The sequence below is a fragment of the Cyrtonyx montezumae genome, unplaced genomic scaffold, assembly GCF_038088225.1.
Source record: "Cyrtonyx montezumae isolate F1298 unplaced genomic scaffold, pur_monq_1.0 scaffold_2, whole genome shotgun sequence".
Taxonomy (NCBI): Eukaryota; Metazoa; Chordata; class Aves; order Galliformes; family Odontophoridae; genus Cyrtonyx; species Cyrtonyx montezumae.
The window spans coordinates 57,063,864-57,080,612 of NW_027071936.1; the positions used below are offsets into that span (position 1 = coordinate 57,063,864).

General features: G+C 37.5%; 1 protein-coding gene across 1 annotated transcript in view; it reads right to left on the reverse strand.

Annotated features, from left to right (window-relative positions):
* Window positions 1-5,563: 5,563 nt before the first annotated feature.
* CUNH4orf50 (chromosome unknown C4orf50 homolog) overlaps window positions 5,564-16,749 on the reverse strand; it is a 40,168-nt gene continuing 28,982 nt past the window's right edge. Inside the window, exon 14 of the mRNA XM_065735790.1 lies at window positions 5,564-5,714. Coding sequence (XP_065591862.1) covers window positions 5,655-5,714 — 60 coding nt within the window. The 3' untranslated portion in view covers window positions 5,564-5,654. The remainder of the gene's footprint in view (window positions 5,715-16,749) is intronic.

The following is a 16,749-nucleotide window of genomic DNA, read 5'->3' on the forward strand; positions in this document are numbered from 1 at the left end:
AAAGTACCTGGCTACAGAATTTCTGTTTTAGTTGCTGTGGATTTTGTAGTTGGCAAAGTGTTAGTTTGTTTAGTTGTTTGCTTTGGGTGGTTTGTTTTGACAAACACTTCCTTATAAAGGAACTTTCTATTCTATGAAACATATTTAGGAACAAGTAAATTTATTGTCAGTCAAATTTTAAACATTTTAGTACAGAGCACTTATAATGTGTCAAGAGTCTGGCTACTGAAGTGTTTGCAGTACCTCTGGTGATTAACAAGAGCATCTGAAACATCATTTATGTGCTGAATCCTCACAGCCATGGTGAAATCTACTTTAGGTAGCTATGAAGTACAATAGGAGCAGACAGGGAAAAAAGCTGGTATTAAAGGCCTAATGTCCATACCAAACAAGTTGGAGTACACTTGATTTTGGAATAGCTTTAGTTTGGTCTCAAGAACTGAATGCCACTAGCTGCTGGAGAGCATTTTCCAGTTTAAACTCATCTGAAAGAAACTCATTTTGCCTGCTCCACTATTAACTGAAGAGCAGCAAAGGAGAGATCACCAGGACATTAATTTGAAAGGTGCAGACTAAATACTCAGGCCAGCAGACCAAACCTGATTATAAATTAGGGATTTATCACATGTAGAGATGTATGTATACGAATGAGCCATCTGTAGCTTAGAATTTCTTTGTATATTTGGCTCCACAGGCATTAAAATTCACTAACTTCTTAAAATCACTGAGGTCCAATCTGGTAAGAGATGAATCACTGTATATGGTATGTGGAATAATTGTGGTATAAATTTATATTTGTCTTAAGAAGACACCCCACAAAAGAAATTCAAGATTCCATCTGGAAAATATTCCACCTATTATAGGTAAAACCTTTGTTATGATTAATTAGGTATATATTTCTTAGCTACAGTTTAAGAAACAATCTTCATTTCTCCCTAGCTGAGTAGCAAGCACAAGAAAGCTAGCAATCTGTCTCCTGAAGCTCAGAAGCTTATAGTCTCTTGAATTTTTCTCATTGCTCATTCTTATCTTCCCTCAATGAACTTTCTAAAGAACAATGCAAGAGTTTAAGGCAAAGATGTCCAAAAGCCTGCCTTTCAATGTCTAGGTGTGGACACAGGAGGCAGAACATTAGTTCTTCAACTCTGAAAAACCCATTTACAGCTCAATACAATGTGTTGGATCAACTGGGCCCTGTTATGATGTCAATCAGATGTTTCTTATAAAAACTATGAAATGAAGTATTGCAGATCAGCATTCACAGATCTCTTGTTTTTATCCAAGACTAGTTTATTTCATCATTAGCTTGCTGTTCAATTAGAATCATAGAATCATTAAGGTTTAAAAGACCTCTAAAATCACCTAGTCCAACCACCAACCCATCACCACCATAACTACTAAACCATGTCCCTCAGTGCAACATCTACCCCATTCTTAATCAGCTCCAGGGATGTTGAGTCCACCACCTCCCTGGGCAGCCTGTTCCAGTGAATTACTCTTTCTGAGAAGAAATTTTTCCTAATATCTACAATCTGGGATGGGATGTATCAGGACAGCTGTCAGTTCAATCTGAAACAGGTCAAACAAGATCTATGCTTTTTGAGAAAGGGTCTTAGACTACATTAAGACTTCTTAATTTTAAGTTTGCTTAAATGAATAAGTAATATAATCAGAGACTTTTAAAGTACTGTATGAAGAGTTTCGATTAAAGATTTATAATAATTAACTAAAAAGTAAAGTTAAATGTAATGCACATTCCAAATCTTTTATATGGCACAAGGATCAAGAGATTCTCATTGAGATGAGTAAAACTTCCTTGCCTTGACTAGAATGTGGCATAAATGTTGGTCTGGATCAAGACTGCTTCCTTTTGTTTTATCAAGCCAGACCAAGCCAGAGACACCAGCAATTTGAATGCTGATTTGAAATGCTACATAGTCTTTTTAAAATTATTTTTTATTTTTAAGACAGTTTACAAAGAGAAGAAATATTAATTGCAGAATGAGTGAGTTTTCTACAACTTTTTCTGCAATATTACTCATTAGGCAATTTTTTTTTATTTTTTATTTTTTTGTAAAATACTAGAAAAAGCTTTTTGTTGCAGTAAATAAGAACTTTTCCTTTGACTTGTGAGGGATTTGATTGAGGCAGTAGTGATTGCAATACTTTGTGAGGTATGTAATATATAGAGTGGTTAGCTCTCAGAGGAGCTTGTGAGTAATGCAGGTCTTTTTACATTCTTACCGATTAAAGTCTTTGTTCTCTATTTGTTGTTATTTAGAAAACTGAAAAATATATTTTCAGCCAAGAATTTTATGGTTTTACTGCCCTAGGTTTTGCCATTTGGAATCCTATTATAAAGAGCTCACAAAGGGTCATAAAGGTCTTTAAAAATTAAATTAGTTTTTTAGTCTATGTGTTATGGTTTTAATCTTTTAAGGAACTGAAAGTGTTGAATCAGACTCAAAGAATTTCTCTCCTTTGGGAGAGAATACAATAATATTCTGGTCTTTAGCAATTATCCTTGACATAAAAATATTTATATTTAATGGCTTTTGAGAGAATCTTATCCCCTTCACAGGACCCACAAAGTGATTTTTTTTATCTGTGGGATTTTCACCAGAAATAGAAAAATTTTATCTGCCTTTTTTTTAGCAACAGCTTGCAGCTCAGTGGAATGGAGTTCTGGAAGAGTTCCTGAGAGCAGAAACCAGGTGGAGGGGCCAAAAGGACAAGTTGAAGTAATTTATCCTATGGCCGTATGGTTTATGATATTTCCATTGTCTTTATCATATTCTTATCATCAGGACACACAGGTAGGAAGGCAGAGAATGGAGTCAGTATCTCCAGTGGAAGGAGTTATTATGTTCCCAAGGACAGACATAAGACATTGACGTGAAGAGTAAAAGGTCAAATGGGGTATAGATTTTTAGATCACAGATAGGAGCAAATAATAGGACACAAGACATCTGGGGAAAAGGATATACAGACAATGCAGCATGGGTGATGCTTTCACAGAATTCGTGGTGAAGCTCAGAGAAATAAACCCAACCTTGGTGAATTTTCAGGAGTAACTGTAAATGATGACATTGGAGAGCTGCCATAACAGACTCCAAAGATGTGTCAGCGTCCAAATCTAACAAGCATGGAAAAGCCTAACCCAGCAATAATGCTACCAAGAGCAAAGTGACCTGGTCTCACCCCACTGCTTATCAGGACTGACATGATAGTGTTTCACTATGGGAGAACTGCAAATCCCAGGAGAAGCGAAAATGCATCTGTAAGGCACATCCCATGTGCCATACATGTGCCTGAGAACAAGCCTCTGAGTGCCAGGAAACCTCTGAGCAGCCAACATGCTAAGAGACCTGGTGAGTCCCAAGCAACTTACAGAAAAACTGCCAAGAAAATATGTGTGCACTGCCACGTACTATTAAATTGCTTTGTGCCTTTTATCAGAACACAGCATTTTGTGTTTATTCTTTCAAATCACTTCTAAAAAGTGAAGAAAGCATGACAGCATTAGAGGTGTTCAGGGAGCGGCACACACATCTCTATCAAATTATGCAGTTCACTCGTTCCTCCACATTAAATATTAATAGAATAAATAATGTCATTCAACAAAGGCTTGCACTACCTTACACTTGCTGAATTCATAGATTCATAGCAGACTTGCATGTCTCCTCACCTGTACATAAGCATGGAAAAAAAAAAAAAAGGTATAAGACATTCAAAGTCAGGCTGGACAAGGCTCTGGGCAACCTGATCCATCTTCAGATGTCCCTCTTCACTGCAGGGGAGTTGGAGTAGATGGGCTTTAAAGGCCTCTCCCAAATCGAACAGTTCTATAAAACCTGTTTACAGGATTTAATATAGGATAGATATTTGCCTTTGGTGATTGTGAAGTCTTAGGTGAATATTAAGGGTGGACTATGTTTTATAGCATCTGCTTTATCATGATTCAATTAAACAGGCTGAGATGGCTGCAAGTGGATCTTCTCTCAGAGCTGGAGACAAACAGCACAAAACCTCTTTGACCCTGGCAGAGCCATAGTGAAGAGTGACTGTAAATTGTCTTACTAAAGATACCTTATGTCTGGTTGCAAACCCATCTTCAGGTTCACACCCACCACTGACTGCCTAAAGGCAAGAAGAAACAGTAATGTCTATTTAACAACTTAAAACCTAGGGTAAGTGTATTAGGCTGTATCCTGTATTCACTACTTTTTACTACCCTCCTCCATACATGCATATTTAGGTAAGAGACTTGCTTAAACATCTTTAAATAATTGAACACCTTTAACATTCAGGCAACTCTAATTCTATTTTAAAGCTGAAGATACATTTCCAGTCTTTCATAGGAAGTTGTCAGTTGTCAGCTTCTACTGCCTGTACTCTGCATCACAGGAAGCCATAAGAACTCCTCTGACCAACCCAATGTTCCCTGCACAAGTAAAATGCTGCAGGTTCTTGCCAGTCACTCCCTTATTGGAGCAGCTCTGATGTAGACCAATTTTCTTCTAAGTCAATATCTACATCTACAGTCCATTCAACTCAATTGGGTTATTCAGATTAAATTTCAGCTTAGCATGCCAAGGTACAACTTGATCCACAGGAAACAATAGATTTCATGAGGACTGCACAAAGGATCTGCTTTTAGGATAATGCTGAGCAAGGGCTTCATCCATGAAGTTGTAATTTCTACTTGCAAAAAAATTCTCCTGAGCACACAGTATAAATGCTGACCAAAAACTACTAGATACAGCCATATGGTAACCATGCACAATAATAATTCTCTTAATATGATGAAGTATCAAGTAGAAAGACTAATTAAAACAGCCTAAAGAGCTGTTCCTAAATACATACATGTATACATGAATTTGTCATAAGTCATTTCAGGTAATACATGCATAAATTCAAACAGCAGAATGACTAGAAGTAGTTATGTTGCACCCACTAGGACTATGCTTAGAAAAACAGGGTTACTCATCTCAGTCACAGTCTTCTGCCATTAGGTATACAGTCAAACTGAACACGGTAATAAGAGTATTTTAAGGAAAGAAGACTTCAGCAGAAAAAATAGTGAATGAAAAAATGCAGGTGTAATAACGTAGAAGAAAAAATTAAGATGACAGTATCCGAAAAAATAGCTGCTAATTTCTCACAGCTGGAGTATGAGAAAATAACAGTTCAACCTAAAATAGTGACTGCTTTCCATAATATCCAACAGTAGAAAGAACATTTGGTCATTTTTTTGGAGTGTAAATAAGTCTTAAAGATATAAATACTTTGGTTTTCAGTGTTCATTTCAGAACTGACAGCTACTGAAAAAAAGGGAGAGGAATCATGAAGTTTTTAGTTGTACATACACAGCTTTAAAGAGCCAAAAAGAAGTAATTCTCATTTTATTTATATAGAGAGAGACAAAATTCACTTTGCACTTAATTTGTGAAGCTGAGGACTTCCAGACCAACAAAGTTTAGAGTTGTACACAGAAGAGAGTGGCATTATAAATATTTCCTGTGGAAGCACTTACCTGGAACTGAAAAGAATTGTTATCCCCTTGTTTTCTAATTTATTCAGTTTTACCCATTTACTATAATTGCTTGATTTACCTTACAAGTTCTGATAAGGGACTCCAATTGTAATATCAGTCATGCCTCCAAAAGATTTGTCTGTGTTCTGGAATTGATCCAGTGAGTATTTTCTCTTGCCTAAAAAACAGAAAACAACACAAATAAAACGTTTGCAATTTCCATTAAAACATAACTTTGGAGAAGAAAGGTTTGAGATTTTTTTCACAACTTTTTCTATACATATATCCTGAAATGACTTTTGACATGTGAGTTCTATAGCTATCAATTAACAGTGCTGTCATTTGCTAGATAGGTTCCTCTGTAAAACTGATGCTCTACAGTGAAGACTGATACTTGGGTAGAAGTACAAGTAGGAGGAAAGGGAAACCATGAAGAGCCAAGGTACACTACGAAAGCCATTGGTAACAGACAAATAACAAGTCGGTTCTTAACACATAATCAGAATCACAGGCTTAGGTTGGAAGGGACCCTTAAAACCATCCAGCCCCTACCCCTGCCATGGGCAAAGCAGCCACCCATCAGCACCTCCAGGGGTGGGGCATCCACAGCTTCTGAAGCAAAACATGCAATCAAGTGGTGAGCATCCTACACATGGCAAAGAACAAAATGCAGATATCTAATGTGGGTTCAAAGAGAGAGCTGACAACTTAATCAAGGTTCACTGAAGTAATAGGAACCCATACTACTTCAAGAAGTCATCGAGTTGCAAATGATTGAGGCCTTGGAGACTATCAACCTGTCCTGGTCTTTTCATCTACGTATTTGCTTTCAGTTACTGTCTATTATTATTATTGCTGTTGTTGTTGTTATTATTATTAATCTTTATCTGTTTACAAGCATATTTCTATTCTATAAAAAAAAAAAAAAAGGCAATTTGCCTTCCTTGGGTGTTATCTAGTATATAACTGTAGAATACAGGGGGATGTGACCCTCAAGTAAGCATCCATTTTAGGAAATCATTCATAAAATAACAGCATCAATAACTGGAATGCCACACCTCAGCTGCTGATAGGATGTCCAAAGCATGTGTGAGGTACCACTCAGGAACAGCCTGCACATCCCTGTGCTGACACCACCTGCAGCCCAGTACCCCTTTAGCCAGCAGTAGCCAATGTCAGCTTGAAATAGGAAGGTCTGAAAGAGGCTTCAGTGCATAAAATAAATTCTTAATGCTGCCACTCCTCTTAATGCCTGCTGAAGGGTGTAGATATTAGCTGAGGCAAGGTAGCACACACACCAGGAATGAAACAGCCACAATCTATCTGGATCAAATCTTAAAAAGCACAAAGAGAGTTCTAAGAACTGTGTCAGAGGAAGCAAAACTCAGCTGACAGTTTAATTTGTGTCAGCAAATCAGACAGTAATTCTGTCTCATTTAAAGCTACTTCCAGAGAAAAAAAAATCCACATCTGTAACAGAAGTGACTCAGCAGTAACAACCATCAGCTCTCTGTGGAAAAAAAAACAAAACACATTATATCTGTCATAGTCCTATAAAAAGGTCAGCAGCTGAAAGCATGCGTTATTTGTCACAGGATTTCCTCAAAAGCCAGGTGAGTAAACAAAATGAATGTGAACTCAGACAGCATCTGTTTCTTCATTTTGACCCATTTCTTCTGCCCTTCCCAGTAAGTCCTTGGCACCCACGCTCTGCAGAGCTGCATGTCTTCCCCAGCTCCAAACACACGTGTTTTTTTCTGTCTCACAATTTACCAAGTCTGACTCAACCCAACCAAAGCTCTCTAATTCTGGCTGCATGCTGTGGAGGAACAAAGGGCTCCAGCATGCTGAGATTGATTTTCACATGGAAAATGCAGAAGAACTGTTCATGAAACTGGAGAGCAGAAAGGATATTCCACATATTTTCCTTTTTTTATCCCCACCCTTTTTTAAAAATAACACTGTAGATCTGATGCTGGGTGACAACTTTCTCTGATTGTGCAAATGGTTATCAGTGACAGTAACAAAATGCTGCTTTAACTTCAAACCATTCTATGGTTGAGCTTCCAGACAAGCTGCCCAGACACACCAAGACCAGCAATGTCCATAGAATGCTGAGTGTGCTAAAACGAAACTAAAATTCACTGCTGAAAAAGCCCAGCAAACCAAACCAAGGCAAGAAAGAGTGAATAGACAGTATCCAGGGGCCACTGCCAATGGAGGGATGAGAGAGGGATGGTCCTAAAACAACACATCCTTAGTTGTTGTATTTTCTTTATTTTCTTAATCTGTGACCTTTTCTTTCCCTTTGGTTAGTCAAGACAACAACAGTGATTCTTTTAACTCTTACAATATTTTTGTTTTAAAGAAGATTAAATACTGAGACAGAGCCAGCTTAATTTGTGACAGAGCTGGGATGAATAGGAACCCATAACAGCTAAACTTGCAGACCTGCATCCATACAGCATCATCAGGCCAAGTGAAGATATGATTACACTGTTACCTTTACAGAAATCTTTTTTGATTACACCCTTTCAGCTACCTTGCTTTCCACTCCCCCAAGTTTATCAAATTAGATAGCACCTAACTCTACAGAGTAACACTGTTCTCCTCCACCCCTTATTACTTTCTGAAGAGGAAACAAGAATAAAAGAGGATATTCAATACCCTTCCCAATCCACCCAGGAATTAAGAGTACTTACAGGGTCTGGCTAAAATGGGAGATGATCATGTTTGTTAGATGTATTAATGTATGCCCATATGGAAGGAATAGCTAAACTGTCCTTTCCCATAAAAGAAACTGAACAGATTGTGTAGAAATAGGCAGCTCCCATTCCCTTTACAGAGAGAAACAAATGCCATCCAGATGGAAATTATCAAATGGATCTAACAGATACATTTTATTCCCACATCATCTTTGTTCTACTTATCACTCATTATACCAAGAAAATTATTTTCTCTACGTCTCAAGTGCAGACAAGAATATTATTTATCATATGCTCATTCAAAATATTTTGTACTGGAGGGTTCCCTGATGAGATATTGATTTTTCCACACAAAAAGGGGGAGAATAAGAGTGTCCTTCCCAGTGGGAATTTAATATCTGTGGATTCCCATTAAGTCCTAGACATGAATGAGGACTACACTGCTCCTGTGGCACAGCAGCCAACTCTGCAGCATCTTCCTGATGCCCAGCACTACTAAATGTCTTTTCAGCACTCCCATCTCTTGCCAAGTTTTAAAAAATGTTTATGTTACAAAGCTGCAGTTAAATAATCCTGAGATTCTTCATCTACTTTTATTTATATTATCCTGTGGGTATGTATGTCAATTGGAAGCTTGCACTGAACAAAAGCATAATTTTAAAATCACCAAGAGTCCACATCGTTGGCGGTATGTGATTATATATGGCCACATACAATCAAATTCAATTAATTATGGGATGTTTTTGAAGGCTTAAGAAGAGTTAGTTAGTAACTAAAATGTAAAGAACATTAAATCTCAATATCTAATTCCTTCTTACAACTTTGAAAAATCTCTCTAACACTTAATGTGGCAAAAAGTAGTATTTGTGTAAGTGATATGCTCTGGATATATACTTTATTCCAGCATGAATTTCTTTAGCTTGAAAACCTACAGCAGCACAGGTACCTTCTTTTATGAGGATATAAATTTTAACAGCTGTGGCTAACTGACAGAATTAAATAAAGAGCATCTAATCTATCTGGGCCATGTAACACTGTCTCTTATTTCACATTAATTATTGAACATGAGTTCAGCTTATGTCACAGGCTATAACAAGCAGGCCTATAAATTAGGCAGTAAATTAGAAGTTGATTTTTTAATGGTATGTTCCTAAACAGATAATGCTGTGTTCAGCTGCAGCAGTCTCAAAATGCCAAGGATTCCACACCTCTAGAAAACAAAAGAACAATGTTGTGAGGGTAAAAATGAACATGGCACCTGTACACCATCCAGGGCCAATGTGCCCAGTGCTCTAATCTCTTTTAGAATACAGATGAGTGGATGGATGGATGGGTGGATGTCAGCTTTGCAGGGTCTGGGAATATAATGGCACTGATGCATAGGGTTCCCATTGTAAAACACACAGATGGAAATGCTACTCTGATGATTCAAGGAACAGACTGGAAAGCAGATTCAGACTCACTACAGATTCAGATTTACTATGACAATATGACTTGGTAATCAGTCCCAAGCCAATCATTTTGGAGCAGAGAGAAGCCCCTAACATTAAGCTGCCAGAATTTCCAGGTGAGATGCATTGCTACAACTTCTGTTTAACTGAGAGCTCAAAGGTAGTGATTCATTTTATAGCATACAACTTGATACTACAAATAAGTCTTACAGACAATACAACCTCTTCTGAGGGAAAAGCTAGTTTAGGAAATAAAATATGAATGCTTATGAATTCAAAGAATATAAGCTATTAGTCCTAATAATGCTGCTAAGATAATAATCTTATTCATATACTACTGATTTACAGTATGTTCAACCTACCACAGAAGTTACCCAGTACTACAGAAGAAAGAAAATTATGCTTATTTCAAAAGAGAAAAGTGCTTTCTTTCATGCTAAAGTTTAGATTATCTTTTTTTCCAAGGACTACTTTTAAACTGAGGCAGAGCCTTCTTCTCAGAATGATTTATTAAAGTGAAGGATATATCTTGACAATCACATTATTCTTTCCCCAGCATTCAGTTTGCCAGTGCACAGGGCTGCACTCATTCTTAGCAGATATGTCATCTTCTGGAGACTTGCAAGAGTCTGGGCAATTGCTTTTAATTTTGAAGCAGCTTTACAGTCTTAAAGCTCCCAGGGAAGCATACCACCATGGATTTCTTTTCGTATCACCTTACTTAGGACAAAGAAATTAAAGAGAAGAACACAAAAGAGGTCAGAAGCCCTCAAAAGGAAACGTGCTTATGCGATTTCCCAGAAGAATAGCAGTGACTGCAGGTATGAATCCACTGAAGAAAACTTACCACAAGCCAGGCTGAATCCACAGACTTGAATACACTGTTTTACAAGTTGTTACTCTCCCTTCCACGTTGTTCTATTTTACACTATTCAAGGGAATATGCAAATAAAGAGTAGTGCATAGTTCACAGATGAAGAAGAGTGAATTTATTCTATTTTTATGCAAAAACTCCTGGGTATTAGCACCAGACCTGGGGTATGCTCAATGCCTCGCTTGATGAATGTCATCTCTTGTGGCCCCCAGAGAATTTGTGTCAGGTCAATAAGGCTTCAGATTTACATACACTTTTTATTTCCTATTTAATATATTTATAAACTGCTACCTAAATGCCTTACAGGGAATTCAAAAGAGTTGAAGAATATAAATAAAGATGAAACTACATAGAGAATCAAATGAATAAGTACAAAGGAAAAGTCCTCAGGCAGAACATTCAAAAAAGAGAGAGAATATCATAAAAAACAGTGTTCCTAAGTGTTAATGTCAATTATTCCTTACAAGACAGCAGCTGTTTAGGACGTGGGAGGAGGATAGGAATCACCTCCCCCTTCTTCTGCCATACAGACCTGGCATTCAAAATCCCCCTTGGCTCAGCTTTATAGTCAGTGATCTGAAGGGTCAGCTCTACAGTGTGGGCTGTGGGACCTGTTGTGGAAACGAATCCTGTCCTGTAGTCCAAGTACTGATTTCTCTTCAGGACTGCCAGTGGTCTCAGGAGATTAACTTTACACTTGGTGTAAGGAATCCCACTTTCTAGATCACAAATTAAGCAGAATTCAAGCTTAGTTCCTAAACAGATGGTGACAAACTTCCTTCCTCCTTTAACATTTGCTGCTGTGAAGGTTGACAACATTGGCAGAGCTGTACTAAGCTGAGTAATGTCTTCTGATACTTGAGAATAGCTCTGTGCACCCAAAGGTAAACACCAAGCACAGCCATAAATTACCAGTGCCTTCCAGCTACTGTCAAAGGCAGCCTCACTCCTAGATTTATTTTAAAGCCCACCTCACCAGAAGGGACTGCCTGCAGCCAGATGGAAACTAAGATGTGGCTGCTGAGAGACGGAGTCCTCAGCCTACAGATGGCAAAGCAGAGAGTTGGCACCCAGCAGATGGTGGGGGCAAGGCAGGGCAGCAGTAGATGGCCACATTCTCCCTTTCTAACTGTGGCTTTCTCTAAGAGCAAGAAAGAATCACTCACAACTCTGAGCCTTAGAGCCACGCTACAAAAAATGACAATGTGCTCTAGGAGCTTCCCACTTAAAGAACGCTTTGCCAGACAGCAATATGCTGAGATGCCACACCATTCAAAGCTTCTCATTCTTGTCTAAATGTAGGTAGTTCAAGTCCAACCCAAGTGAACTTCAAGGAATATTTTGCTGAAATTCCCATTTACTCTGCTCCTTGTTCTCACATCATGACAGAGCAAGTAACACCTTAATTTCTGATTAATTTCTGATTAAATGTTCTTAGAACACCACCAAAGAATCAATCAAACAAACAAAAATAAAACCACACCCCTCTCTTTCTATCCTTGATCCTTTGACCTCAGTGCCTGAGAAGCCAGGGTAACAGCTGGTCTTGGTCACCAAACCGATACAGAGCTGCTGTAGTATGCCATGAACCAGACCCATCATCTGTAAAAATACCCTCATGCATTTTACTAGAGTTCAAAAGATCTTCAGCAAGGGTGCAAGTCGGTCTAGTTTCCAGTACAAGAGTAAAAGTTCAAGATTTTATGCATATAAAAACAAGTCAAAAAATGTTAAGAAAATTTTACACAAACACTGATCTTTGCTCTGCAGAAAGTAACTTATCCCTATTATTTTATACTACTTTCATTTATGCCAATCCCCTGCATTTATATGTATGTAAGACTACAAATGTACATAGAAATTTCATCTATATTTACGTGTAAAGGAACACATTGCCCTGACTGGCAAGATCTGGGACACAGTCTGGGGAAAGACAATGTTCTCTTTATTCTGAAGAAAAAGCTCCTGCAAGAATGATAGACCTAAGTCAAAGCTACCAGCTGGCTTGCTTGCTAAGAATACAATTGCATAAATAGATTTGTGAGTTTCTTGGTTTAATCAGGCCCTATGAGAAAGGTCAGCACTGAAAAAACCTTCCATGCATTATCTGGTTTTAATAAGCGGCTTTAATATTCATCAGCTTAAGTGCTAAATGAAAAGGTTCTTTCTAAGAAGATACTAGATAGCATTCTTACACATCAGATTTGTCAACCAAAAATAAAATCAAGATTTATTAAGGACTGCAGAAAATATAATCATTGTCAACTCTTTTTTATTCTGACCCATAGCAGTGTGAGTTCTGAGCATGAGACCGAGTTACTGTGGTCTGAGCCTCAGATTTGATCATCAGATCTCCTATAATTATAAAGATTATTACAGTAGGAGATATGCAGTAGATAAGAAGTGATAGGCTTTCAGAAGCCCTCTCCCTTTTCTCAAAATGTTTAATCTCCACAAGGATATAGAGCTAACACTGGCATCACTTACATTGAACACACTAAGCTTTGCTCCCTTTTTTTTACCTCAGTTACACCATCATTTCCTTTTCTAGGTTTATCATTCACGTTGTCTTTAAAATACTCTGTGTGCACTATTTCAGGTTACTTCTTCCATGTATATCTTATTTCTAAATAATACTTCTATGAAAATGAGAGAATTGGGAATACTTTGCTGCTAAAATAAGATATTTTGGCTTTGGTACTGGGGAATTCAAGCATGGAAAAGGAACAGGGCAAATATTGCTTGAAAGCATTAAAAAGCATTCATTTGACATTAATTGTTGATCCTAGTAAACAGCTTAGTCATATTTCTAACAAGTTCTTCGTAAATGAAAGAGTCTTGATGGAAAACAGGCTCTGAGAGTGTGGGTTAGTAGAATGTGTACTGATGTCCAGTTTCCCTCTAGATGTGCTGGTAAACCCACCAAGCTCAGATAATGTCATTTGACCTAAGCAGTCCTTGGATACCAAACAACAGATAATTAACATAAATCAATTGTTCAGATGTGTTCTTTAAGCATACTGTTACCAACCCTTAATTAAAAAAAAAAAACAAAAAACAAAAAACCCAACAAATTATTTACACAATAAGAGGAAATATTAATCATTCTGTTTGAGTCACTTAGCAAGCTCAGACTCCCAGAGGGCTTCAGCTTGGCAGGACACCAGTATACAAACCATCTGGTCTGCCACTGTACATCTTAGAGCTGCTTTCTATAAATGACAGAGTTTAAAGAATTTGAAGGACCTTGTTGCTGATGTAAACCATCATCTAATCTTGTACATCAATTATCACAGAATTATTTGGCATCATGTGACTATCATTTCTCATTTGCCTAATCAGTGATGAGATGAAATGGAGTAAGACAGAAGTTCCAAAAAGAAAGTCTTTAGGTGATCCATTTTTTTTTTTTCAGGGCTGCAAGTGGCTGTTCTAGATGACACAGTAAATGAACACTGCTAAATTATTAGCAGTAGTATCTAACATCTTGCATTTTTACTTAGGAGAAGTGAAAAACAAGTTACATGGATAGAAAAATTATAACTGTGGTATCTGCACATATATAACAGTTGTTTGTTTTGTGGTAGGAAGAATGAATTTCTTACAGAATTAAAAAAAAACACTAAAGGGCTACAAGATTTTAATTAAAATCTACAATTTGGAAAGCAAAGCTACAAAATGCCAACAAATTATCTATTTTCCTAAGGAATTTCTCGAGTCGATTATGCATTATGCAGTTCCTTGTTGGTAATATGTCTGCAAGTGTTTGCTAAAACTGTGTGTGTCCTCAGATCTGGTTCAAGAATTAATTCCAACAGGAGCAAGAGTGGGTCCAAATAACCTACTTAGCTGTAACATGAAGCATAACAGTTTAACCATATTTATCTTTGATAGAAAGAGAATGGACTGAGAAAGGCTTAATTTCATGGTAAGATACTACGATATTGATGATAACAGGCTATCTTACCATCATACTATATTATTATTAATACCTTTATTATTAACACGCTTCATGTATTATCATCTGACCTCTAGCTGACCTGAGCTACCAGTTCATGTAATTTACTATCAGCAAGATGAAGCTCTAAAAAAGTTTTCATTAAGTGCTGATTCTTAAAGCATCATTTCATCAGTATGAAGGTTATTGTGTAAAATAATGTGTTTTTCTACATCAAAATATCTTAGACTTAAACAGAACAACTCATGGAAGGACATCAGATTTATCTGCAGAACTGCTGGCCAGCATTAGTAAGAATAGGAAGACAGAAGAGAACAGAATTCCAGATGTTGGATACTCATAGGTGTCTCTGCTTTGACAGTGCTTTAATACATTGCATCCAGAGGCTATTTACCTTGATGTCTGGTGTGTATTTTCTTAAGAGGTTTTGGATGAAGACCAATTCAGTTACTGCTGTAAGCAATACATTATTGTTACTGCTACATTACTGAACTAATGAAGATGGGTTTCCCACCATAAGGAGAGAATGAGAGCTTAATGCTCTCATCTTCAAAACCAGTCATTTTGTTCTGGGTTTTTAGGAGCAGCATCAAACAAAGCAGTAATACTCTGTGAACCAATTGGGTGTAATCAATGAAGGCAGAGAAAAAGCACAGAACAGTTTTACAAATTAATGTGTGTTAAAAATGCCCTTTCCTAATAAAAGTGATTAAAAATAAAGATAGCTAGGAGATTTGAATAATTGAGGGTTTCCAAAAGTATCTACCCTGGTTGGTAAGATCCCAACATAAATGGTACTTAAGCATTTAGGGGAATTTACAACCATGCTCTGTTAAACATTCCAGTCTCAAGTGGGGTTGACTCACACAAACCTCCTTCCTAGGATCCATCAAAGGTGCACACAGACCACATCTATTTCTGAGTCAGGCTCACAAGGAAGCTCTGTCAGCTGTGCTAGAGCAGCTGGCCTGGCACTGCCTTCACTTTTGTTTACTGCAGGTATAGGGCTCTGCAGTCCCGGTATCAACCCCTGGAACTCTGATGTTATGGTACTCACAATACCCAAGCAGTTACCTAAGGAAGCAAGTCCCATGAAACTGCTAAAGTTGAACTGGAATTTGAATAAGGGGCTTAAAAGTAACAATTGAAGGATGGTGTTTTATGGATACTACCACCTACAGGAACACATAGGAAGTGTCCTGTTGTAAGTTAGCTTATAAAAAGAACAAAGAAAAAAGATCCTAGGACGTTAAACAACTACTAACAGCAGAACTGCCATCACATTTATATTAAGTGGGAATTTAGGTAGTCCATGCTACAATATCTCCTCAAGTTCCAGCCACTCAAGCCAGATATTTTTGCAGAACTTGCCACTGCGCACTGAGGAAATGGTTTTTTTGGAGGAAACGGGTTTTTAAAAGCAAAAGTGATTTAATAGATTATTTCACAGTTTCATTTAAAGGAAAAGCAAATAATAGATAAATGGAAAAGCAAAAACTGAAAAGCAGCCTGGCTGCTGAAAACTCTGCTGGTTTCATTTATCAGAAATTTGAAGAAATCCGGATCCTAAAAAGTATTATAGCACTTCCTCATGTAAATTTTCCAGACATCTCAAACATGCTAACCAGTAAAATATTTTTGATTTAAAAAATCAGCAGTACTTTCTATACATACAAAGTAGTATGACAATGAAAAAATCACACTGCTAAGATGCTTTACCTTGTTTTATTTCTGAGGTTTTTATTCTTTCCCATGCAGCTGATTTCTTCCCACAGGATTTCGACCTTTATTACTTGCTGACAACATGTCTGACAAAGAGCTTTTTGCTGTGGTAGCTGAGGTTGAGCCATCTGTTTTTTCTCTAGAGAGCCATGCATTATTTGTAATGACATCTTTCTGTTTAAATCCCTGGGGAATAGCACTTGCATGCTGATTTCCTATTTGACCCCCAAATACATCATCCCATTTGGACAAACAGTCCCTCCCCTGCATGGTCCAGTCACGCTCCAAAAGCTCCAGTGTGTCCTTCATCTTTGTGAGTGGAGGCCAAGGTGTTTCCTCATGAGTCATGGACAAGTTGGGGTCAGTCTCTGACTTTGTATTGGAAGAGACAAATGAAGGTATCTGAGGAGGAGCAAAGAAAAGAAAACATAACCTCAGATGTCATAGTATATTTCTGTAATCCGTATAGAAACATGTAACTCTGGATATTGTGGTTGATTTCA